This window comes from Aptenodytes patagonicus, chromosome 16 (assembly GCF_965638725.1).
Source record: "Aptenodytes patagonicus chromosome 16, bAptPat1.pri.cur, whole genome shotgun sequence".
Taxonomy (NCBI): Eukaryota; Metazoa; Chordata; class Aves; order Sphenisciformes; family Spheniscidae; genus Aptenodytes; species Aptenodytes patagonicus.
The window spans coordinates 11,668,853-11,693,579 of NC_134964.1; the positions used below are offsets into that span (position 1 = coordinate 11,668,853).

At 49.7% G+C, this 24,727-nt stretch overlaps 2 protein-coding genes across 2 annotated transcripts; both read right to left on the reverse strand.

Moving 5' to 3' along the window:
* Positions 1 to 801: 801 nt before the first annotated feature.
* On the reverse strand, positions 802 to 13,460 carry FBXW10B (F-box and WD repeat domain containing 10B). Its single transcript, XM_076353502.1, has 12 exons — positions 13,327 to 13,460; positions 13,099 to 13,226; positions 11,998 to 12,120; positions 11,340 to 11,452; positions 10,684 to 10,887; positions 9,562 to 9,683; positions 8,860 to 9,008; positions 7,160 to 7,302; positions 6,280 to 6,438; positions 4,667 to 4,866; positions 3,575 to 3,688; positions 802 to 1,994 (listed from the first exon to the last, which is right to left on the reverse strand). The coding sequence occupies exons 1-12, from the start codon at positions 13,445 to 13,447 to the stop codon at positions 1,114 to 1,116; spliced, it is 2,457 nt and encodes an 818-aa protein (XP_076209617.1). The 5' UTR covers positions 13,448 to 13,460; the 3' UTR covers positions 802 to 1,113.
* A 5,821-nt stretch (positions 13,461 to 19,281) lies between these two features.
* LOC143167851 (cytochrome P450 2C5-like) lies at positions 19,282 to 24,526 on the reverse strand. The gene is made up of 9 exons (XM_076353745.1): positions 24,263 to 24,526; positions 23,583 to 23,745; positions 23,059 to 23,208; positions 22,115 to 22,275; positions 21,765 to 21,941; positions 21,519 to 21,660; positions 20,891 to 21,078; positions 20,048 to 20,189; positions 19,282 to 19,843 (listed from the first exon to the last, which is right to left on the reverse strand). Exons 1-9 carry the CDS (start codon positions 24,437 to 24,439, stop codon positions 19,650 to 19,652), a joined length of 1,494 nt encoding a protein of 497 aa, XP_076209860.1. The 5' UTR covers positions 24,440 to 24,526; the 3' UTR covers positions 19,282 to 19,649.
* Between the last annotated feature and the right edge of the window lie 201 nt (positions 24,527 to 24,727).

A 24,727-nucleotide genomic window follows, 5' to 3' on the forward strand; every position in this document is an offset into this window, starting at 1 on the left:
GACTATTGTTATTTTTCACTGTTGGCAAGGTCTGGCTTAATCCCAGGGTTTGGAAGTTGAAGACGACATTAAAATAAACAAACAAAAACTAATCGCCACCCTACTGTATGGGGAGTTTCACAGACTTTCATCTCAAACCAGAACTGCTGCTGAAAGGACCCTTGACGTGACCGCGGGCAGAACTGTCCCGCCTCAAGCCTCTAATGCAGGAGAATAATAGATTTCTGGTGCGCTGGCCCAGATACTCAGAGTTGGACAGCTGGAGAGGTTTTTGTCTTCCCAACTCAAGCCCATTTAAGTCCTGAGCAGTAGTGGAAATCAAGCACATTTAGGCATTTTATCCACAAAAATGGAGAAATAGAAAACACTACCTTTATTTTTCTATTTAGTACAAATTAAATTTTAAGCTGCTTTCCAGCTGGGTGGCCCCAGCGTGTCCTGCTGCCTGGGGCTGCTCCTCCCCAGGGGCAGGACTCGGCCCTTCCCCTCGCCGAACTTCACCAGGTCTCCCTCGGCCCATTTCTCCAGCCTGTCCCGGTCCCTCTGGATGGCAGCACGACCCTCTGGTGCATCAGCCACTCCTCCCACTTTGGCGTCACCTGCCAACTTGCCGAGGGTGCACCCTGCCCCGTCGCCCACGTCGTTAATTAATGAAGATGTTAAACAAAACCAGACCCAGTATTGACCCCTGGGCTACACTGCTAGTTTCTGGTCTCCAGCTAGACTTCGTGCAACTGATCACCACCCTCTGGGCTCAGCTGCTCAGCCAGTTTTCAGTCCACACTTCTTCAGCTTATAAACTGTAATCAAGCCACATAAACTCTAATAAAGGTTTTTTATTATTATTCACACACAGTTGAGCCATGTGTTGAGCTATATTAGTGTCAAACAGCGCTGTGTCTGTAGTGACAGCAGGTCTAGCAAGATAAATCCAGGAGAGGACTCGGTCCATTCACTGCCTGGAGAAACAGCTGAATATACCAATAATATCTCTTAGAAGAACTTACAGCGGAGATGTCTTTTATACTTAGAAACCACAGGGGTTGACATGGCAGACTCAGCTGGATGCCAGAATCCTCAGATACTGGTTGGTTGTTGGACTAAGGGATTACCTTAGATAAATGTATTAAGCCCAAGCTCAGGAGCAGCTATTTTCCCCTCCTCAGTAAAAGAGTCTATAGGTAGGCCTTTAATTTTCCTTAACCAGGCCTTCTTGCGTGCTCTTTGCTGATCTTCTGTGAGCTTTGCCTGGTGTGCCTGATACTGAGCTACAGTGGCTGCCTCATGCACCTCCTTCTGTTTTGCTGTCAGAAGCCTGAAGCCACTGTCACTCCGGGAAGGGTCTGCAGCATACGGACAAAAGGGCTTTTTTCTCCTGGGAACCGCTTCATTCTTCATTTGTGCAATCATCACACGTGTTGATTTGATCAGGTCAGAAGAAGCTGTAAAGGGATTGATAAGCTGAACCCCGTCTTCGGTGAGAGGAAGAGCTTTACCATGACCGCTGTGAGCTTTCTTTTCTCGCAGCAAACCACAACAAGTCTTGGGACGTACAACAGAGGGAGCGGGGATGGAGGAATTCACAGCGGGTCCATGCAAAGAGTTTTTCAGCTTGAGCCGCAGCATTTTGGTTTCAAAGGGTATAGAAATTCTTTTCACAGTCAGAGAATCGCTGTGCGATCTCACACGTTGGAGCTGGGCTGCCTGATCGTTTTTGCGTTGCAGAGGGGGTTTGTGTATTTGTACCTTTTTGGGGCGGCGTTGCTGATGTTCCCATAGAGGTTCCCATGCTTCCCTGACTTTCGCAGCATGCTTAATACAGGAGCTGGCTAGGGCTGACCTGCAGGCGTTCTGCAGCACGCTGACAGTTAAGAGGAACTTGTCAGGGGACATTGGACAACTTGGGCCTCTTCTCTTTTCATGCTGCGAAGTGGCTTCTGCCCTGTCAGGACGTGCAGGTACATAGAGAGAAGGCCCGTGTTCAGATTTGCCATCTGTTTCCAAAAATAAAACAAGACGTGAAGTTGAGGATGGTTTTTTGCGATCGTTGGCAGGGTAGTACTCTGAGTAAGGCCAGGGATGGGTGCTGGATTGACAGGCACGTGGACAGTCCGAGTTTATCTACAGAACAGGCAGCGTAGGAAGCTACAAGCCAACAGTGCCCATTTCAGTTTGCTCTTCCTCGGCCTCACTAGTGACACTGCCAACATCGGAGGTAATTCTGTCCTGGTTAACTGAGAAGTGTTCCTTGCCATAGCCTGTACTATGGGTCAAACTAAAGTCAGATTCTGTAACAGACGTTGTATTTGTCTGTGGATGGTTTGGTCCCCACCTTGTCCGAAACTATGGTTTCTAAAAGGAACGAGGTTCCCCACCACCTCTCCCCATGCACCCCTTTCTTGTCCCACAGTTTGTGCTTTGGGAAAAGGCTTCAAGACAGGTCAGTTCCTGGTAGAAATCTTTGACGTAGCCAACATCTGAGAACCACTTTGAACCATTACTACTCAGAGCTGCACTTGAATTGGAAATCGCAAGACATGCTTCATAGCCTACCTTTGCTGCCTCAAGGGATGTAGGGAGTGACCTGTGCTGTATGACAGACATCAAGATGGATTGTGCGATGATGCCCTTGACTAAGAACTAGACGGGGATTATGACACAGACTGCGTAAGACACTCAGTCCCATGGCCTTGCCACAGCGAGTCATTTGTCACTTTGCTTTGCGATGTCATGCCGCTCCCGTACCATTGCTTTGCAATACAATTCTGTTTTTCCAGACTGGTTAACTGAAACTTCTGCCCTCTAGAAATGTATTTTAGAGAACATTAAGTTACGGTGCAGAAAGGCAGAATACAGCAAAACAAACTAATGAAAATTCCTGCTTGTTCCTCATTCACAGAATTTAGAACTGCTTCATCTCACGGACATATGACCCTGCATCCTAGTTACAAACACTGCGAGTTTGGGGTTAGAGACTTTCAATTGGTCCAGCTCTTCTGAAGCAAGATGTCAGAGTATGTCTTAAAGTTTAAGATCCCAACAGATTCTGAATATAAAACCTGAGAAAAACTAACTTAAGGAGACAAATGCTGTACGGCCACAGACTATGTTTGTGATCTCAGTACTATCTGAGACCTGAGTACTATCAGAAACTATTTTCAAGTTTCAGGTTGCCACGTCTCTGCTGGCTGAGACAATTTACATATAGGGGTTTTTTTTAAACAATTTTCTGAGTTACTGCTATTGATTAAATACCAACTACCTGAATAAATTTTGTGCAGAAATCTCCTACACCTGATCAAGAAATCAAAAATAGAATAAGTATACAATAAAAATCCTAGATACCAGAGGACTAAGCATAAGGCTCAGCTAGAGCTGAGCACTTGTCCTGTTTATTTGACTGATCTAAAGCACCCTACCTTTTGTTTAATCCGTTCATTTATCTTAGGTGCACTTGTTTGAAGAATTACTGTCCTACCTAGCTGTGAAAAGTCCTTACCAGTATCTGCCAGCATTCTTGCAGAACGTGCTCTCGCTGACTTTTCCGAGGCAGAGGCGTGGGACTGTTTGGTGCCAGGAATGAAAAGCTTTTTCTGCTGCTCTGCCTGAACACGAAAAGTCTTTTCGATCTTGAGAAAATGCTGCTGTTGCTGGCAAGCTGCGGATTTCATCAGTTCGGAGCGGAGAGCTAGAAAACAGAAGAAAGTAATCTCTAAACTTCGCTTCTGTTAAACTTCTTTTAATTAAATGAAATCTTGATAACTGATGGGATTTCAAGTCTTTGGTTACTGTTTTGCCTCTTATCACAGCTCCTAAAGGTCTAGGTATTAGAAATAATCCAAAGATGTTTGATTAGCAGAAAACCTCACAGAATTCAAAGATGACAGCAAATGTTGATTTTTTTTTAAATAAGTATGCGGTTTTTGCCACTAAAATGAAAATATATTGCACTCCCTATTTGTTTCCTGTTTCTATGAACTGTACGTCTTTTACCGAGTAGAGCTGCATCAAGGCGTTTAGCATCTGATGGCCTTAAAAGCATGAAAGCTTTCTTAGCCCATGAGTTTATCTGCAATATACAGTTTGATTGTAGAGCTGGAAGATTTGTGATACATACTGTATTGAATAACTGCCGATTTAAAAAAAATAACATCACAATGTTACCATTTAAAAGGTGCCTGCATATGTGCAATTGCTTTTCCCGGTGACGGCAGACCCTGAATGCAGGTGTCCTATGACTTTCTAGAGTATTTTCTAATAAATAATTCAAGCACTGAATCAGCAGCATGTTTCCGTGCATGCCAGCTGTAAGAACATGAATACTACTACCGATTTCTCTATTACTCAGTTAGAAAGGGACAGCGCCTGTCTTGACAAACGTGTTGAATTTATACCAAACCTTTCTAAAAAGGTACAATGGTTTTGCAAAAGCCTGGAAATGACAGAACTATTGAAATGCAACAGCACATCTACCAGACTGCACTTTAAAAAAGCAGAGAGTCTATATTGATTCAGATTAAGGCAGTGGGTACTTGAAACTATTTCTAACTGATTTTAGAAAATGGTGCCGGCGTATTGCAGAGGCTGTACGTAGTACTTGGAGACGCTCCACAGCCTTTCGGTGACTGGCAGTGGATCCAGCAAGACAGCAGGAGCCGGTCAGCACCTCGTGTCTCCAGAGCAAGTCGATGCATCTGGCTGAGGTCGTGGCGTCTCGTCCGCCGAAGGTGAAGCGGTGTTCTGCTTGAAGTCCCGTTGCGCTGTCTTTTCTTGCCCACCATCTCTCGGTCAGCGTCTAAGGTATAGTCCCACCTGACATCCTCAAACTGGAACATCAATAGACTAGTTGGTGAATTGATCACCATCCTGGAGAAGGGAAGGAAAAGCCGTTAAAAGCACAGATATCGTTAACACAGCAGTTACGACCCAAGGGGCCCATTTGCTTCTGTGCAATACAAAACCCAAGGGCGCTTAAACAGATCCGAGATAACCATCACTTGTTTAAGGAAGCAGTAGCAATTAGTCCCAGTCAGTCAGTCAGACGCTGTACATACACTCTGTATGAGCTCTGTGCAGCTCCTTTCATTCAGCTCTATGGCAAAATTAGTTTTAAAATAATTAGGATGAAAGTTGCCAGCAGTGGACTGAGCTAGATCAGCGCACTGCCGAAAGAAACTGGAGATACCGTCTTATTAGGGACATATAAACCTAAATTAGAGGGGTGTCATGGTTTAACCTCAGCCGGCAACTGAGCACCACCCAGCCACTCGCTCACTCCCCCCGGGCCCGGTGGGATGGGGGAGAGAATCGGAAGACTGAAAGTGAGAAGATTCGTGGGTTGAGATAAAAACAGTTTAATAATTGAAATAAAATAATAACAACATACAAAGCAAGTGACACATGATGCAATTGCTCACCACCTGCCAACCGATGCCCAGCCAGTCCCCGATCAGCGGCCCCCCCGGCCAGCTTTCCCCAGTTTATGTACTGAGCATGACGTCACATGGTATGGAATGTCCCTCTGGCCAGTTTGGCTGTGCCCCCTCCCAGCTTCTTGTGCACCTCCAGCCGTCTCAGTCGGTAGAGCATGGGAAGCTGAAAAGTCCTTGACTAGTGTAAGCACTGCTCAGCAACAACCAAAACATCGGTGTGTTATCAACATTATTCTCATCCTAAATCCAAAACACAGCACTGTACCAGCTGCTAGGATGAAAATTAACTCTATCCCAGCTGAAACCAGGACAGGGGTGTACTGGGTCTGGTTGGGACGGAGTTAGTTTTCTTCATAGCAGTCCATATATTGCTGTGTTTTAGAGTTGTGACCACAACAGCACTGATAACACACCAGTGTTTTAGCTATTGCTTACACAGAAGCTGGGAACTGCCTTTTGTTTAGAGGTGCAGAAGTGAAGGAACCTGGAAAGGTTTTCCATGATTGGCTTTTGTAAAGAGACAGTAGGTCAGGGAACAGGTAAAGGCTTTGTCAGGCCTTGGCTTGATTCTCCAACCTCTTAGGAAATTTGGGTTCTGAATGCAGCCTTACAGTTGGATCTATATCCTAAGTTGTATAAAACCAGATTTAGATTGCTGAATGAACTAAGCAAATCTATTTTCAGCCATTGTTAACAAAAACAAGTTATTGAAGCAGTCAATAAGCAGTACAGCCCTTTAAAACTTATTTGCGAGAAGGACAGTAAAAGGAAAAATACACGATTATTTAAATTACAATGTAAGCTACCTAATTTGCTTCAGGAGCTGATTGCAGCTGTTGTCACCAACCTGTTTTCTCCAACATAGAAAGAAGATACGGGGTCCCCTCTGCTGTTGGCCATCAACACTTTCAGGCAGCTTCCAGTCAGGTAGTTAAATATACGAATCTTTCCATCAGCACAGCCGCTGATGACTCTGAGATAGAGGAACTCCAGAGACAGAACTTCCCTGAAAACACGACATGTCAGCGTTGGTACATTCATCACGCTCTCACAGGGAGACACGATCAACTACTTCTTGTGTCTTGGAGGAGATGCAAAGGTCTGCCTCCATCAACAGGCTAAACAAAGCAGCTCACTGAGATATTTAAAAGGCCTAGTAGTGAAGTCCTTCATAATCACCCCATGTCCAAACAAGCCAACGCAGTGCATCCTCAGAGCAACCAGTGTGGTTATGGCCACCTGCTGCATTTTAAATTTCATTTTTATGTCTAGGAAAGTAAATGAAAATAGTATGATGCTACAGTTTTCACAGTTCTAATAATCAAAGTATTAGAAAATAACATAATATACAGTTGGTAGGGTTCAGCATTAACTCGGCCACCTCTGACATAGACAGTATACCTTTTGACCAGGTAGCGCGATACGCTCTTGCATATGGGTTGGGATCCTTGAAATATTGGACTATGCCCTGTCAGTCTTGAGTCGTCCCTGTTTGTGAACAAGTGGTTGCGTATTTGCATTTTAGGTTGTTGTAGGTCTTAACTGACAAACACTGGTTGCGACCACGTAGTGCCTGACACTGTTTTAAAGATGAAGATTGTTGAAAGTGGGGATATTTCAAATCCTAAGACTGATAATTAAGGCATTTTGCATTCCTGTAAGGGAGACATTTTCTTTACAGATTTAGTGGACCGTTGAATACAACTTGAAACACATCCGACTCCTACTTAGGGTGGCGGTAAGCTATTAGGCATCTCTTGAGGCTTCCCAACATGCTCCATCCCAGGGCGTATCCATCGGTGCTTCCTGTCACCAGGTGCCACTGATCGAAAGACAAGCACTTAACTGGGCCTTGGTGCCCCTCTAATGTCTGCAAAGTAAAAGAAATAGGTGCAACGCTGTCAGCAATCCGGATGTATATACGCCAAGATATCTTACGGCACTCACAATACCAGCCTCATATGCTCTACTGTAGTTTTATCGGGCGTTATAGTATACCAATACACCCTATGGATAACTGTGTTGGTTTTATAGTCACTTATAAGAAATATTCTGGGCTTGTTGCTGATGGCATGGAATTAACATCCGTTTTCCATCTTTATTACATGTGCTAAAGAGATGTTACTGCACCAAGACCTCTGTCATCTATTGAACATTCACCCAGGAGAGAAGAGCGGACTGCCCTGACTACCGTGGAAGGGGCAATTGCAAACTTAGCTCAGCCGGAGCTGGGATCTCTTGCATCTGAGATGCATCTCAATTTGCAACTGTCTTCCCCACAGGTAGTGTCCTGGTTTCAGCAGGGATAGAGTTAATTTCCTTCCCAGTAGCTGGTACAGTGCTGTGTTTTGGATTTAGGGTGAGAATAATGTTGATAACACACCGATGTTTTAGTTGTTGCTGAGCAGTGCTGACACTAGTCAAGGACTTCTCAGCTTCCCATGCTCTACCGACTGAGAAGGCTGGGGGTGCACAAGAAGCTGGGAGGGGGCACAGCCAGGACAGCTGACCCCAACTGGCCAAAGGGACATTCCATACCATGGGACGTCATGCTCAGCATATAGAGCTGGGGGAAGAAGAAGGAAGGGGGGGACATTTGGAGTGATGGCGTTTGTCTTCCCAAGTAACCGTTAGGCGTGATGGAGCCCTGCTTTCCTGGAGATGGCTGAACACCTGCCTGCCCATGGGAAGGAGTGAATGGATTCCTGGTTTTGCTTTGCTTGCGTGCGCGGCTTTTGCTTTCCCTATTAAACTGTCTTTATCTCAACCCATGAGTTTTCTCACTTTTACCCTTCCGATTCTCTCCCCCATCTCACTGGGGGGGGAGTGAGTGAGTGGCTGTGTGGTGCTTAGTTGCCGACTGAGATTAAACCACGACAGGTAGAAAGAGCTTCATTCCTCTCAGATATGGACTAATACTAATTCTGGACACCTGCTAAGGTAATTACCAGACTCTGGCCTCAATCTCTAAATTGCAGAGCAGCTATCCAGCTGCTTCAGCTCTATAAACCGTTACTGGTTCTGAGAGCAAGTTTCATATTTTGGACTAACACATGATACCTCCAACCCCGAGAACTGTTAGTCCAGCCCTTCCACCCTCCTCCCAGGTTCTGACTGTTTCTACAGGAGGAGAGATGAACGTATCTGCAGAGAACAAGTAACGATGGGGGTTAAGCAAGGCAAATCAAACCCTGGGTTAAAATCGACACTTGTTTGCAAGTCAGTTTTTAATATTATTTGCTTACAAATAATTCTGCAGTTTCTTCTATCAGTTTAGACTGCTTTCGGGGTTTTGGGGGGAGGGGGGGAATTTTTTTATTTTTTTTTTTTTAGAAAATCTTTGGCAAAAGCAAAAAGCTATGATAAACTAGCACAGAAGACTTTTGACAATTTAGCACAAAAATGATCCACCTAAGAAGAAACTTACTTTGATCAGAGTGCCCTTATCAGCACACCAGACTTTCACCAGCCCTCGGTCACACCCGCTGACAACACGGGTGCCATCCATTTTAACTACCCAAACAGCACTGTTGTGCTTCAGAGTCTTGAGACATTTCCCACTCTCCAGGTTCCACACTGTTAGGGGCAAAGGGGAGAAGTATCAAAAATACGTATGCCGCAATGATGAGTTTTGCTAAGTACAACACAAATTAAAAGAGACTATTGGAATTACAGTTGCACCTTGTACCTGTAGCTCTGCCTGCAGCCAAGTGTTGACTTAAAAAGTGTAATTGCGTGGAAAAAATTTTAAATGCAAAGCCCAGAAAATAGCACATCCTTTTAATCCTTACTCTATAAGCTAATAATAAGGAAACCTCTGGCAAAGCTGAAAGTTGATACCACTTTCCCAAGAGTTGGTCCGGCCCTATAGCCAAAGCCATTAAAACTGAATAAAAGCAGAAATAATGAGAATTTATTCAGTGACACAGAGACCTGTGTATGCATGTGTCCACAGCTTAGGCTGTTCTGGAAGCAAAAATATGAGACACTAAAATTCACCCTCCGATTTGTAGACTTACTTTCATACTCACACACTGCATGTGTCACACTCGTCACAACTCTCAAGTACTCTGCCCATTGCTGGCTACTATTTGCCGTTGTCTGGGAAGCTGCTAGTCTCGGCTCTCACCTTTCACCATCCCATCTCTGGCTCCTGACACAAACTGCTCTTCATGCAAATCCAAGCAGGTGATTGTCCCACAGTGACCATTAAAGATTTTCACACAAGCACCGCTGTATATATTCCAGCATCTACAAAGGACCAACCAAAAAGGCAATACGGTGATTAACTTAATTGATGGCTTATTCATCTTATTCATTATTTCCTACTTAACAGGCCCAGCTCTTCTCCTGTATACACTAGGTTAAAATCAGGAGTCATTCCACTAAGGTGTCAGAGGATTTGGAACTATCAAGTCAGGCTTAGTATTAAATTTTTACCCATATACTTTGTTCTTCTACCTCCAAACTGCCTGGAAACAAGTGGCTAGATTTCACCTTTGGCATGTTTACCTTCAATTAACCTTAAAATGTAGAGCTTTACAGATAAGGTTGTTTCTTTACTGACCAGTGCCAAGATGATTTCTGTTGACTTTATCTAGAGAACTCAAGCCTGCATGTAAACAAACAGCCCTTCTGGAGTGGGAAGAGCAGGGAGGAGAGAGCCTGAGTCGGTATAAACTCCCTTTTTGTTAAATGCTGCCTTTGATGAAGTTGTGCAACTGCCATACCAGAGCCAGACAACCCGCTGTTTAGCTTTTCACTCCTCATCATGATACTTTTGAGATTTAGTGATAAATAAGATGTAAGAGCTGATCTTCTCCACCCCTTGTTTCAGGGTGCAGTACCTGGAAAGGAGCAGCCGTACAGCATGCACCAGGGTGTTGAGCCTGCTTAGCACAACAGGCCTTCTAAAATGTCACGGAGAAACCCAGCCTCCCTGAACTCGATGCTGACCTTAGCAAGGCTGGAATCTCACTGCAAGGGCCTATGGAAACATTTCTGGTGTCTTAAGATGCTTTAGGAAAACCTGTGCATCACTTATCTTCCCATTTTATCATTCAGTACTGGGTGAAACTGGGCAGCAGAAGCTGTCCTGTGTGAGCAGGGAATGTGTTTCCTTATCTACTGTCCTTCACTACTCTAATGAAAGTGATGGGAAGGAGGATTCCTGGGGTGGAAGGATTAGTTTCATTTTTCCTAGATTTGCCGAGGGGCTGGTATCCCAGGGCACAGCCCCCGTGCTGCTCACCTGATGCTGAGATCAAAGCTTGCACTGAGAACGAACCCCTTCTTCTCATTGAGGAAGAGTGCTTTGATGCTCCCAGCATGGCCAGAAAGCAGAGGTGGCACTTCTTTCATTCCCGACGTACCAAGAAACCTCACTTTTCGGTCTGCGGAGCCGATGGCTACCAAGTTTCCACCACTGTAATGGATTACTCTGCTTCGGTCTGATCTGGATAAGAAATAGTGACTGAGGTGAGCTTTAGCCAGCTAGCAAGGTACCACAGGTCTAACACTGGCAGGCATTTCTCTGACGCTTAATGGTCCTCATTGAGCAACCTGATGGGCAATACGCTTAAGCGGGTGAATCCTTTGCAGGGCACCACAACCACGCTCCCTAGTTCTGCATAGCCACGTTTGCATCTGGAGGGTAAGCTTAAAGAGGGGAGAGGGCTCCTCCTGGCCCCGCATCCCTTGTGATACACTGTGGATCGCTAACCCTTATGTCTTTAAAAATAACTTACCTTGGTGTCTTTATAAATAACTGGATTTGACACCGAGGACTTCTTAACACTGATGCTGAGAGACCCTTCTCCAGCCATACATTCCCACAGAAGGATTGCGAGGAACGGGGTAGGTTTTTGGAGGCCACTGTTTGGCCCTACAGCCGGGCAGTCTACTCACTGATCTGTGAGGACACGAATATTGTAGGAGCCGCAGAAGACATTTCTTTCTTCCAGCTGAATCGTGTCAGTTTGCAGATCATGATAGGCTGCCTGCAGATTGTCTTCCTCCTCCTGATGGAAAGAGAAAGAGGGAAATACGAGTCAGGGAGGGGGAATGCAGCATTATTCCACACTATTAAATGTATCAGCTTGGTCCCCACTATAGTGATGAGACCAACAGAGACAGAAAGTGCTGGTAAGGAACACCCGGAGTGCAGGAACGTCCTGGTTAGTGCAGAAATGAGGGTAGTTCCCGTGCCCTGTTCCGTGGCAAAAGTGGAAGACCTGACAGCTGCACCCTTTATCCTTTGGGAAAAAGGCCATGTCCTCGTGACGCTGCCCAGCCTTGCCAGCACCTCTGGCCTCAAGGCTGTTCACGCAACTGAGGGGACGCATTGGGTCAAGCCAGGAGTTCAGGGATGCAGGCTCCCTCCCGTGCAAGAAGGGGCTGAGCAAGCATTGGTCCTTACGAATTGCTCATGACCGTGCAAGCCAGAAGCAGGAGTGGGAGAAGAGCAAAGCAGCTCTGAATTCACTGTCCACTGACCACCATGTCCTCCTTTCTCCCCAAATACTGAAATGCAGGATCCATGGAAGGCAAGCAACTTCCAACATACCTTCATTTTACTTCCCCCATTGTGGCCTTTCACTTCGATGACATCACCCTCTTCATTTAACTGCGGAATTGTCACATGGACTTCTTTAGCATAGTTTGAAACTGCTCCTCTAGGGCACAACCCCTGGAATAAACCAGTAGAGGCAACACAGTTACTGCAGAGCCCATGCACCCAAAGGATGCTGCTCATGTGCTGACGCTTCAGCATCTCCATGGGATGCAAAGCTGAGCTGCACACACTGGCTTGTTGTTATAGTCTAAGAGCCCTGGCTTGCATTTACCACTTTGTCAGTATAAGATTTAACTTCTTGTGAAAAATAATTGCTTTTTATTTTTTTCCAAGCTCTAATCTTAAGCTTTTAATAAGCTGCAAAATTTCAAAGTGCACCTCATCTTTGGTGGGCACTCGGTTGATTCAGAATCCAGGCCCACTGAGAAGAGAGGCTCTCAAAACATCTTTATCAATATTTAAGATTCATTTTTAATGTGTGAAACCTTCCATTAAGCCTTCTTTGAATGCTAGCACAGAGCTGAGATTTCTATGCTCTCTTCACAAATCAAAGCATGCAAAGACTCCTAACTATCTCTTTGGCGATTTACCTTTACCCTTAGCTTGGTGTATGGCAGGTCTGTACTAACGAGGACAAGCCTTTCCTAGAAGTTGTGGTTTACTGTGTCCCAACCACCAGCTCTGACTTCTCACAAAGAAACCTAGCTTTTCCATCTTCCCCTGGGGAGCAAATAAAGCTCATTTTTGAGCTGCCTCAGGGAGCCAACTGGAGCTCTGCCCAATTTCCACTAGCTCCTGGAAGTCCAGTATTTGCATTTGTGACCAAACTCTGCTTTCTTGATTACAGGAATGTTTCGATCCATTTTTAGAGTCACCGGCTTTCTAAAGGTCAGTAAAAGCTATCCCGTTGTGCTCACTTGTGACCGTATGAACATCTAACCGGGCTTAGCTCTGCAGATGGAGGAAGAAGGAACAGGGCGAAGTTGGGAGGTAGCCTCTAGTAAAAGCATCTCCATCTAATGGCTTGGGCAGTAGCAGAAAAACGCCTTCTTTTTAAAGTGCACAATAATGGCAGAAGCCCAGGCATCATACCTGCAAATACAGGATCTTCTCCTGTACTGTGCTTTGACACACGCGTTCCCTCTTGACTTCTTTGGCCAGAAAAGCCCAGCATCTAGACACAGCAGCACACGCATTGAGGGATTTTTGATCCAAAAGCCCTGAGAAATTAAAGGGACAGATCGGCTAACCCCTATCCACGCTAGAGACCATTCATTACCCTTAGGGGAAACCACCCTTGGAAAATCAGAGCAGCTTTACCCAGGATGTACAGGGACAGGTGAGGTGGCAGGCAGCGAGCGAAGTCCTTGGATTGGTTGACGTTAGAGGGTGACTGGAGAGATGCAGGAACGACGGTGACATCTTGATCGGCTAAGGACATAATAGGCGAGTTGTCCTCTGCATCAGGACCCTCCTGGATGCGGCACTCAGTGTTTCGGGGCCAGAAGCACATTGCTGGTGGTTGACCACCTGGAAGACAGGGGAGTTTACAGTCTTGTAAGTGCTTGAGCTTTAGTGGCTGTTAACAGTACTGTTGTTAGTAACGCGCTGCAAGAGGTGGTTGATCTTAACCTGACCCTTCTGCTAATCCCTTTGGTACTGTACCATTCGAAGGAAAATGCTGAAAACACTCAGGGTCTTGCAGGACAGTTCACACCAGCGGGGTCTGAGGGCAGAGAATGACAACTCTTCCCACTCACCACGGCCCTGAAGGGTAGCGAGGGCTCTTCACAGCTGGAAAAATCGGGTGATCAGAGGGGCCAGGGGAGACCCCGGGTGAGCTCAGTGGGGACGCAGCGTGACAGTTTTTACAAACACAAGATACTTTACCTCCTCCACCTCTATCTACAGCAATCACCAGCATGGGAGGGCGACTGTCCCAGACTCTAAAGGGGGGAATACCAGAACAACCTCATGCCAAGGACATAGCACTTCTTTCCTGAAAAGAGTGGAAAACCTTCTCTTCCTTTAGCCGTTAGATTCTCTTCCTTTAGCCGTTAGATTCTCTTCAGTAAAAATAGGACTTGGGTTATGACATTGCAGAAGGAAAGAAAGAGGGACACATTTCTCTGTTGTCCCCGAGATAACAGAACAGTAAGCACAGCTAATGCTCACATTAGTAGTTTTTGCTGGTGTCCGCATACACCTCTAGCATCTTTGCCAAACTTCAACCCCCCATGGTGTAAGGCTTTCCTTCCTTTTAGGTACAACACCAGCCACAGTGCTACATTTTGAAATTCAGGTTGTGCTGGCGGAAGACCTTACACCTGGCGGAACAACACCTCAATCAGCAGAAAGGAAGAGACTGTCTTTCATCTCTTCGCTAAGAGCACGCTGGCAGCACCTCGGCAAACTTGGGCATTGACTCAGAGCGAGGACAAGCATCTGTTGAACGGCATCACCTCCTCTTGCGTGGCACTTTGAACTTTCCAGCTAACTATTGCCATGGCCTGCCATGCTTTTTCCCCAAAAATGACCCAGAACAGAACCGTTCCTCGGCAGTGCCAGTTGTTAGTGTCCTGGTATGAAACACCATAGATTTTTCCCCCCACACTATTAAATACTCAGGTAGTGGTACCCATCATACTAAGCTGGCCGGTTCTTGCAGATGAGGTTTTACTTTTAAGAGCTGCAGAAGAAGTGCTAGCAGACCACAGTGGAAATCGAATCTGGGCCCTGGGCAGAGGACAGCTGTCTTCCTTGAAGCTGCTTTGGGATTCAGCAGATGCTCCATCTACATCTTCCTCTGGAATAATTAAACAAAGAGTCAAACCTTACAGTAGGCATCTTAGAGCTGAATTAGGGGATTGCAGAAGTTAGAATAATATAGCATAATTTATTTATTAGATACTTATTCTATCCCTTCTAGCTATGCAGAATTAGTCCCATCAGCGCTTTCTTTAGTATGGTTTTCATTACTTAAAACATTCCATTCACAACCACCCCTCCTGAGATGTGTTGCAGGAATTCATGAGGAAGTTTTTTTGCATTACGTTGTTGTCAACTATACTCCATTACAAGCTATATTCCTCTTCCCTTTAACGATCACCTCGTTTACAGGGTTGCTGCACGCTGGTGCACGCAGACAGGCTGGCACCGAGGCAGAGCTGGCCCTGGGAGGCTGATGCTGGGTCAGGATAAAGCTGCCGGGTCTGAGTCCCATCTCCTGCTGGCAGGAACACCCCATTCCCTCCAGGACCTGTGCTCGCCCCCGGCTTTGCCCACTCATTTCCTACAGCTGGAAGGATCAGAGACCTAAACGGTACCAGATTTGCCGTATTAACCGGAAGGTTAATAGCGCAAGGCAAATAAAGCCACAATTAACAGTTATGTTGGCTGGGCGGTTTCTTTCAGCAGTTACCCTTCGTACCGCCTGCACGGGGAATTTTGCCACATGCAATAAAATACCTGCTAGAGAGGGGAACAGCCAGAGCAGCAGCATCGGGAGCTGCCAGACTGCTGCAGATGACAGAAGGGAACCTGGGTAACGTTACCTCGATCTTAGCATCACCCCGGACCACCGTGCTTGTCCCCTAGAGTTAGCTCTGACACAGCCTGGGCATCTCCCCCAGCTGCAGGCTGGCCCAGAGCGTGACCCGAGAAAGCTCAGAGGCAGATCTTGATCTTCGGGACAAACAGAGGCTGACTGCAGCACTCCACATTCCCCGAGGGACGTGAGATACGCTCACAAACAGCTGATGATCCCAGCCCTACCACTCTGCAAACGAAAGCTCGTTCGCCGGACAAGGAAGAACACCAGCACGGGCTGCGTGCCGTTCTCTCCGCCGCCGGCCCTGCAGGGAAGGGCTCTGTTAAAAGCCACGCACCCTGGTCGTGGGTGACATCCTCCTGCCTAGCGCACGGGCAGTTGCTTTCAGTTCGTGTCAAACTCAGCCGCCTTGCAGGTCTCAGCTGGGAGAGGCAGAGAGGATTTTTGGAGCTGAGGGGAATCCGGCACAGCCCCAGCAAGGCGGTATCTGCCTTTTCCTATGCCGATAACCTCAGAAGGCACGAAAGGGAAAACCACCACGCCATCAGCGCTCCAGACACCGAACCCCGCAGGCCTGACTGCCCTAGGCGCGAGTTTTTTGGTCCACCGTTCTTCTGCCCGATAAGCAGTAAACGGAGATGTGTTCCGTGTCCCAGTATCCCCACGCCCGGGCGCAGGCAGGACCGTCCGTCCCCGGGCCCCGCGCACAGCCGGCGGTGCCGGGCGCGGCCACCGGTACCTTCACCGGCCCCGGGGATGCCGGAGCCCCTACCCCCGCGGTTCGATGCCGCCGAAGCCGGGGCCGCTTACCTGCCCTCGGCGGGCGGCTGGGCTCCCCCCGCCGCCCGCCCATCCCCGCCGCGTCGCGGCTGCTAGGAGACACCCGCTACCGTAAACCTCCCACCGCCCTGCCGTATTGCTGCTAATAGCCGCCCCCCTCCCCCCCCATCCCCGCACCAGCAAAGAGCCACCAAACGGCAGCCGGCGGGTTTTGGGGTGACCCCTGCCTCCTCCTGGGCTCTGCCCAGGGAGCCCGCAGGCAGGGCAGGGGCACAGGCACCGCAGAGCCCCCGGAGCACAGGTCAGCCAGAAAGGAAAGCAAACGGGTGTAAACAGTCTCCGGGGAAGCGGGAGCACAGTTGGCCTTTGGACACCACAGTGTTTGGGTTTTCGACAGAGGAACACAGAAGCAGTAAGCGTAAGCTGGACAGTGCTGATCCAGGGGCTGTTTGGGAAGAGGTTGTGCACAGATGCTTCACAATCAGCTCGCTTCAGTCAAACACACTGTTTTTACTTAGTTTCCCTGAGTCCCAAGCTTCCCCAGCTTGAAAAAAAAAAAGACCTCATTTAGTCATCTAATGAGTCAAAAATGCATGTAGAATAAGAGTAAAGGCTGGTTCATCCATCATTTGGGAGAAGGTAGGAGGATTAACTAGGTCATAAAAAAAACCCCTTTCGACAAGAAGACAGAGCATTGCGGAACAGCCCGGGAGGGAAAACAGCAGAACAGGCAGGCAGCAAGAAACTCATGCCCCCCTCCTCCCTTGCGGAGATGGGCAGGAATGCCTTAGGACAGCAGGGCCACGTACCTGGGGCTTGCTCTGTGCATGGCAGGTTTGGGGCTCTCACTGTGCCCATTGGGCTCTTCCACTCACTGTGGTCAGAGTGGAAAAACCAGTGCTGGATGGGAACACGACGTTTTTTGCCCTGCAGAGATTTCAGCGCTGCCATTGCAGCAGTTTCAAGTTTGGTGTGTGCAAAACAAACATGTTGTGTGAAGCTGGCGGCCCTACAAGCTCCGGCACCCAAGCCGCCATCCCACACACATCCCCATGCGAGATTTTAATGCAACTCTTTGGCAGAGCAAGCAGAGAAAAGCAGGGCTCCAGCCTCAGCCATTCTCCTCCAGGGTAGGGTTGTTTTCCCACCACAAAGAGCTACTTACAGCAAATCAACCCCTTTTCACCAGTTCCAAACCCAGCTCCAGGCTGCCTCCGTGTGCTTGCTTGTTTAATTAAATCAAAGCTTGGAGTTCCCCTCTGCAGTGATCACAACCCCTCCCAGAGATGCATTTCACTCCCTACACACAGAAATGCTCCTCTCACAGTGGTATCTAGGAAATAGTCTTTACTTGCAAAGTGGTCCATTTGGGATAGCAGCACCCACCATCGAAAAACTGCTGTCCCAGGGTGAGAGAAGTCCCCAACATCCCCAATCTCACCTACCTCCAGGAGGGCGCAGCCACCTCTCCCCAGGGCAGGCTCCCTGCTGTCCCCCTCTCCATGCTCGCAGGGAGGTGCAAGCACCCCAGCAAGGCAACCCCCACCAAAACCAGCCCTGAGACCCCACATAACCCCGATTGCCTCCCTGCCCTCCAGTCCCAGGCTTCATAGAGACCCCAAGCCCCGCTGCTGAGACAATACCCTCTGCAACAAGCCTAACCCCCCGGCCAGGAGGAGCAGGAGGGCTAGGAGCACATCCCACACTGCCAGCTCCTCTCAGATAACCCCCAGAGTTACTTTACCAGCTGCACATGAGTACACAGAGCTGAACTGGCACCAGAGAGTACTTGCTAGAGGTAAATATTGATGTGAAAGACCTCACAGAAGCACAGCCCAGCAGCTGAGACAACAAGCTGAATATTTTTTTTTTTTTTTTTTTAATCTCTTTTAGTCTCCCACATAGCCCTCCTGAGCTGCAGCTCTTCTGTGCTGCAACTCAGCCCTTTTATTGGAAACCTGTGCTCCTTCTCCAGCTGAAACCATTTTGCCGCTGCTAGAGCTTAGATGGTGCTGCCTGTCCCTGGTGCAGGCAGGGCTGCCTGTCCCTGGGGAGCCCTCCCCAGGGTCAGAGCCGTGGGGATTAGTGTTTTGAAGCAAGCAATAAATTCCTGAGATGCGTAAGATTCATGTGAAGATTAAAGCCACGGAGGCAAATCAGCTAAAACAAACTGAATGTTTTTCTGGCTCGATCTGTCCTGGGACACACAGAAACCTGGGAAGGATGAAGACACCCTGGGAACAGACATGGAGCTGAAGTCCTCTATCTGGGAGGTTTGCACTGGGAAGAACTGGACGCAGCGGGACACATACTGGTTTTCCAAGGCCTGGAGACACATTCAGCTGCCCGCCGGTGGAAGGAGGAGCCCAGGCCATCGCTGAGGCTGGGCAGGGTGGGCATGTATCCAGGTCATTTTTCCCTTGCACAGGCATTTAAAGAAAAAACCCTTTTCTTTAAAGTCCCAATGTTTTGGAATAAAAGCTGGAGCATGCCTGGGGGCTAGCAAGTAATTCCCTCTTCGTGCAGGGGTGGTTAAGGCAGCGCAAGCACAGAAGACATATTGAGCACCCCGAGAAGGAAGCCGTGACTTTGGTGGCAAAATACTTCTTGCTTCCCAAGCACGGCAGCCCTCTCCTGTAGCACATTTCCCCCTTGTGCATCATTTTTAAACGTTTTGATGGCCTAAAGGGTGTTCACAAGGGTTTCATCCCTGTGCACTAGGATGTGGGGATGAGAGTGAGCACGATTTGCAGCGTCATGGACTTTGCGTAATGCGGGAGGGTACAGAGAGCGGGCAAAGCAGGGAAGCAGAAGTATTAGGTACCCCCAACCAGTCACCTTGGTTGTCACGGCTGGCTCACACGCCGCCTGTGAAGGGCAAGGAAGCCTGAGCATCGTCACCCTTACATCAGGAGGCACTGCAAGTGTCCTTATAAACACCAGCATCCAGTTATGATGGTTATTTTTATTGCACAATCTCTCACCAAAATGAGAGAGCACCCAGCTGAGCCTGGGGAGCCACAGGCAGCCCTGCCACAAGGAGCTAGAGGTTCAACCAGAGCCAATAGATATGGGGGGAGGAAAACCAGTGCTGTCTTCCTTGTGTTACTGGGATGTGGAGGGGAAGGGTTGGGAGCCAGGATGCCTGTGGAGCTGGTGGCAGAGCTGCGTGGCAGATCTCCCAGGAGAAGCTTGAAGCGACCCTCCTGCTTGGTGGTTGCTGCTGTAGCGCTCATGGTTTCATGACTTGCTCTGATTTTGGAAGAAGTTAAGGCATCTGGAAGACCCGTTCCTCCTCCCCGCTGCTCTCTGCTTAAGATGACACCGGGCGCCGAATAGCAAAGAACTTGCCCGGTATCGCCCTGCTCTCTATCTTGAGCCATAGGGATAATAAATCCATCTCCTTGTACTCAATAGCGAGCTGGAAGGTGAAGCTCTGCAGCAGCGTGGTGAGGAAAAGGAAGAGCTCGATGCGAGCCAGTGCTTCTCCTGGGCACATACGCTTCCCTGTGGGCACAGAAAGGGGAGGGTCAGCACTGGGCTGATGACCTCATCCAGCATTTGGGGAACAAAGGGCATAAAAAAATAGTGAGAAAGCTCATATTAAGGGTATAACTTTGGTGCCAACTGATATGCATGCTGCCGGTCCCTGGAGCGGAGCCGCTGCAGGCAGGGTGCTGGCAAAGGCGGCATGCAGGGCTGAGCACTGACCTGCCGAGAAAGCCATGAAGGCTTCACGCTTCCTGAACTCGCCCTTCTCATCCAAGAAGTGGCCTGGGTTGACTTCTTTGGGGTTCTCCCACTGGGTTGGATCCGTATGCACGGAAGAAAGTACCGGAATAACAGCTGTGTCCTGCAGGAGAGGGATGGGGCAGGGACATCAGTGTCACGACATAGGGCTCTGCTGAGCTGAATGAGCAAGTGAGGAGCATCTGGGGGGCACGGGGGGAGGCTGGGTGCACACCCTGATGCCCACCCAGACGCCCGTGGGGAGGCAGCCCGGAGTGATGGCTCTGTGCCAGGCAGGGACAACTAACGTGGGGCTCCGCTGTCCCCATGGTCATGCCGGTCTCTGTGCAGCTCGTGAGACAGAAATTACTGAGTTATTCCCATTGATTTATGCTAAAACCCCTCTCGCTGCACAAAGTCCAAAGGAGGGAGGTGTTCCTTCAAGGTGGGTGACATACAAAACGCTTGCAGTCAACCCGGACGGGCAGCCATCCCCGGATCTGCCGAGGAGGTGGGGGCTGGCTTGGCCCCGCGCCGCAGCCAGCTCAGGCTCCCGGCCCCATCAGCCCTGCACATCTCCCTGGTGGCAAGAGGTGTTTCCCAGGGCAGGCAAGGGACACAGGTGTATGGGCAGAACTGGCAGCAGCGTTCAACCTCCCTCTACTCCGCTAAAAGGTTATCACCATCTCCTCCCACCGAGGATTGGGAAAGACCTGGGACCTTCAGGAGTGAACAAACAGTCCAGGGGCAAAGGTGAATTTCATTCAAGCCCCCTTGCCACCCCTCCCCTCGGGGACACAGAGAGTCCAAGGCCACGACATCTACCTTGGGGATGGTGTGGCCCCTGAACACGATGTCCCGTGTCGTCATCCGCGGGAAGTTCTCGATGCGGGTCTTGTGGACACGCTGCAGCTCGTGGATCACCGCGTTGGTGTACGGCATCCTCAGCTTGTCGTCCGTGCTGGGAGCACGGCCGGCGCCCACCACCTCATCGATCTCCTCTTGGACCTTGGCTTGGGGAAAAGGCAGGCATGGAGCTGTGGTGCTTGCTGTGCAGAGCCATCCCCATGATTTCTCACTGCCCTCCATGGGCACCTATCCTAGAGCCAAAGGACAACCTAGCAGAGAGGGAGCAACCCGGCATAACCCCTCGTAGAGACCAGAAATAGGGTCTCTGTCTGCATACCTCCCTGGATCAGGCAGGTTCAAGGCATCTCTCATGGGCCAGTCCGGGGCCATTTGCACAGGCAGGGATGGGGAGAAGGGAGCAGGTACCCGGCTCCCTCTGGCCTGTGTGTATCTGTGTCTAATGGCACTCACCCTTGCATGACCCATGCAGGATGATTTTGGTCTCCCCTCAAACGGGACCCTCCAGGGCTGGGACTCTGTCTGTGCCTTTGCTGCACCGTGACCTCCTCAGGCACAGGGAGCAGTCACGTTTTGCTGCCCTTACCTTGAATATGGGGGTGTTTTGCCAGGATCAAGAGGAAGAAGAGCAGGGTGTTGCTAGTGGTCACTGTCCCCGCACCAAAGAGGTTGAATACTGACATGACCAAGTCTTCGTTGCTGTACATGTTCTCCGGGCTGCTCTTCTCCTGCAAGGATGCAGTAGGGAGGGGATTCAGTATCGTCTGGGTGATTTTCCAGGCTGCAGCCAGGTCTGGAGGGCAGCCCTCGCCTTGTTTTGTACCACCTCTACCTTCTCTGCCTTTATAAGGAAACAGTCGATGTAGTCCCGGGGGCAGCTGGGATCCAGCGTCAGCTTGTGAAGCTCGACTCTTTCTCGGATGTAGTCCTTCAGCTTCTCGCACTCGGCCAGGGCTTTCTTGTGTGGCCCCGGGAGATGGTGCATGATGTTGGGGAAGGAGTTGTAGACCTGCAGATGGAGGAGGCACAGGAGGGCTCAGGTGCCTGGATGGAGCCTCCTGCACCTTCCCTCAAAGCCATGCTGTCCCATCAAAGCCAAAGAGTGACTCAAAGCCAAGGAGCATCCCTCGACCACCCAAGTGCGTCAGACATGAGGGCGCTGAGCACAGCAAGGACACCTACCATGGCTATGGGGGAGAGGAAGAAGCTAATGTAATTCCCGATCACGTTCAGTAGCTCCAGAAAGGCCGTGTCGCTGTAGTTGTAACGGCTCCCAAAGACAACGGAGCAGATCACATTGGCAACTGCATGTCTGAACATGGTCATTGGCTCGAAGGCGTTTCCTGCAGCCACAGAAGAGGCAAGAAAGGCGTCAGAAACTCAACAGTTATTTATCTGCTTCAGCACAGAAAACACCCTTCCTCCCCCTTCCTTTGAGCTCTGAGCCCTGGTTGAATCCTCCAGGTCTAACAGCTGAAGCAAAAAGCCCTCCTGAGCTGCAGGCTCCTAAACCCACCTCCCTGCTCCTAAACCCCTCCCCAGTGCTTGGGACTGAGGAAAGCAGAGGAACCTCCATGTGCTTTGGGCTCCCACTGATGTGTCCTGGGGATCTGGGGGCTGCAGAGCATCTCCCTGTGGTGACCAGCCCCTCGCCAGCACCGCACATTGGAGGCAGAGGGGCCAGCATACAACTGAGCCTCCATCTCCTCTTATATTCAGGAAGCTCCAGAAGAGGTGGTGGCACTGGCAGCAGTTCGGTTTTGTTGGAGAGGAGGACATCACCCTGATAAGCTCCCTGTCGCCAGGGCAGTATCTTATTTGTGCATTCTCAATGCCATGCAGTTTAGTTTCCTATTTCTGTTCTTTTGGCATGAAATGGTCCTCGGTGGTCCCCCACCCCATGCACCAATTCAGGAGCAGGATGTTCCACCCTGGCCTTTCAGCCATGACCGTACCACATCCCTTCTGCCTTCTTTGGGTGGGATGGGGCTAGGTCTAAGCCCTCTCTCTGTAAGGATCATCCACACCAGCCGTTGCAATAAGCTCCAGAAACCACACATGTCCCATGAGGCTGTTGTGTGTCCTCCACCTGCCCTGGGGACCAGGGTGGACAGGACTCACGTCACCTTTGAGTTTTGCCAGCAGCTCCACCAGGTGCTGGGCCTCCTGCTGCACCCGCTGCGACATGGAGCTCTTCCCCATCCCGAAGTCCCGCAGGGTGCTGAGCGTGAACCTCCGCAGCTCCCGCCACTTCTCCTCATTGTTAGAGACAAAACCTGGAGGGAGGCAGGGGAGATCACTCACCTGCCCGCCCCACCACTACTCCCCGGGAACGGGGGACCCTGCTCTGAGCCCAGCTGAGGAGCAGTAGGGCACTGAGCCAGAAGACAACCCTGGTGTGTGCACAGTGTCCTTGAAAGGCTGAGGATCTCTACAGAAACTCAAAACAAAGCTGGAACTGGCTAACTGGAATTAATGTTGTCCTCGGACAAGAGGCTTAATAGATGGAGGGACTTGCAGAGTGGGAAATGAGTATTTGAGGTCTTGGCTGTTGAGTCCTTCACTAGACTTGAGCATGGCCAGCTGCAGTCAGGGACTTCCTGCTCACCCAAAGAGCAATAAAGTGCCTAGAAGAAATGCAGATGCCTACCGTAGTCTTTCGATAGCTGCACCAGGAGGGGTATCTCAGGTCTCCCTCCGAACTCCTCGGAGTGGCCCACCAGAGCATCCTTCACCACCTCGTACCCACAGAGCACCACCACCGGCTTCAGCCCCAGCCAGACAGTGAAGATGGGGCCGTACGTGCTGCTCAGCTGGGGGAGGACGGGAAAGCCGCGGTGAACGAGGGTCCCGCATCCCAGTCACTAATTTAATTTTAAAGTAGGTCTCATGGCCACAACGCTGGCGAATGCATGAGCAGGGAGGGGAAGCGCCGCCCTTGAAGCCGGTGTCCTTGCCCCGCTCCCACCCCAGCCCTGTCCCCAGAGCATTTCTGATCCCACTGTTACTTTGGGGGTTCAAAGCGTCATCTCCGGGGAGCAGCTCTGGATGGTGGCAGTGCCACAGCCCAGAGAGGGATTAGTGTCAGCACCGTGGGTCCCTTACAGGAGAAGAAAGACTTCAATAACAGTATTGATTATGCTCCCAGTAGCAGGGATTTAGGCAATTCTGGCAAAGCAAGAGAAAAGGGAGGGAAAAAGAGAAAAGAAAGGTGGGAAAAGAGTCACCTGCACAATTCCCCTTTTATTTTGGCACGGAATATTCACGTTTTCTCTCCTGCTGCCCTGCCGGGGCTGGGAGCGGGTCCGGCACCACCAGCTCCTCTCTTACCTTCTCGTAGGTCCTGTAGAGGGGCAGGATGTCCTTTTGGCATAGGTTGCCCAGAATGGGCCACGGGGCCGGTCCCAGAGGCAGCCGGCTTCTCTTCTTATCGCTTCTCCAGACCAGGAACCACAGGATGGAGAGGAGGAGAAGGACAACGAGCAACCCGGCCGATCCAGCATCCATCCTCGCCCCGTGCTGCCGAGCAGGGAAAAAAATTAAGAAATTCCCCCTCCAGGGAGAAAATCACAACTGAGCAGTGAGCAGAGAGGAGCCGAAACCTGCTGCCTCTGCCCTTCCTTGCGCTCTATATAGGCACGGCCCTTCCTACATTCCCAGGGGTCACCTCCTGCGCGTCCCCCAGCTGCTCCCCGGGCGGTCAGTGACACGGAAACACTGGTTTCTCCCGGACAAGGACGTACCTGGCCCCGATGTGTTGTAACACAGTTCTCAAAGATCTGACACGGGGCGCTG

Coding starts and splice junctions, on each gene's coding strand:
- FBXW10B (XM_076353502.1), bottom strand. CDS start 13,447: ATGTCCTTAGCCGATCAAGATGTCACCGTCGTTCCTGCATCTCTCCAG. Junction 13,227..13,326: donor CCTGTCCCTGTACATCCTGG/GTAAAGCTGCTC, acceptor TTAATTTCTCAG/GGCTTTTGGATCAAAAATCC. Junction 9,009..9,561: donor CAGAGATGGGATGGTGAAAG/GTGAGAGCCGAG, acceptor TGCCCCTAACAG/TGTGGAACCTGGAGAGTGGG.
- LOC143167851 (XM_076353745.1), bottom strand. CDS start 24,439: ATGGATGCTGGATCGGCCGGGTTGCTCGTTGTCCTTCTCCTCCTCTCC. Junction 21,942..22,114: donor TCCTCTCCCCCATAGCCATG/GTAGGTGTCCTT, acceptor CTCCATCTGCAG/GTCTACAACTCCTTCCCCAA. Junction 19,844..20,047: donor CTTCATGGCTTTCTCGGCAG/GTCAGTGCTCAG, acceptor CTGTGCCCACAG/GGAAGCGTATGTGCCCAGGA.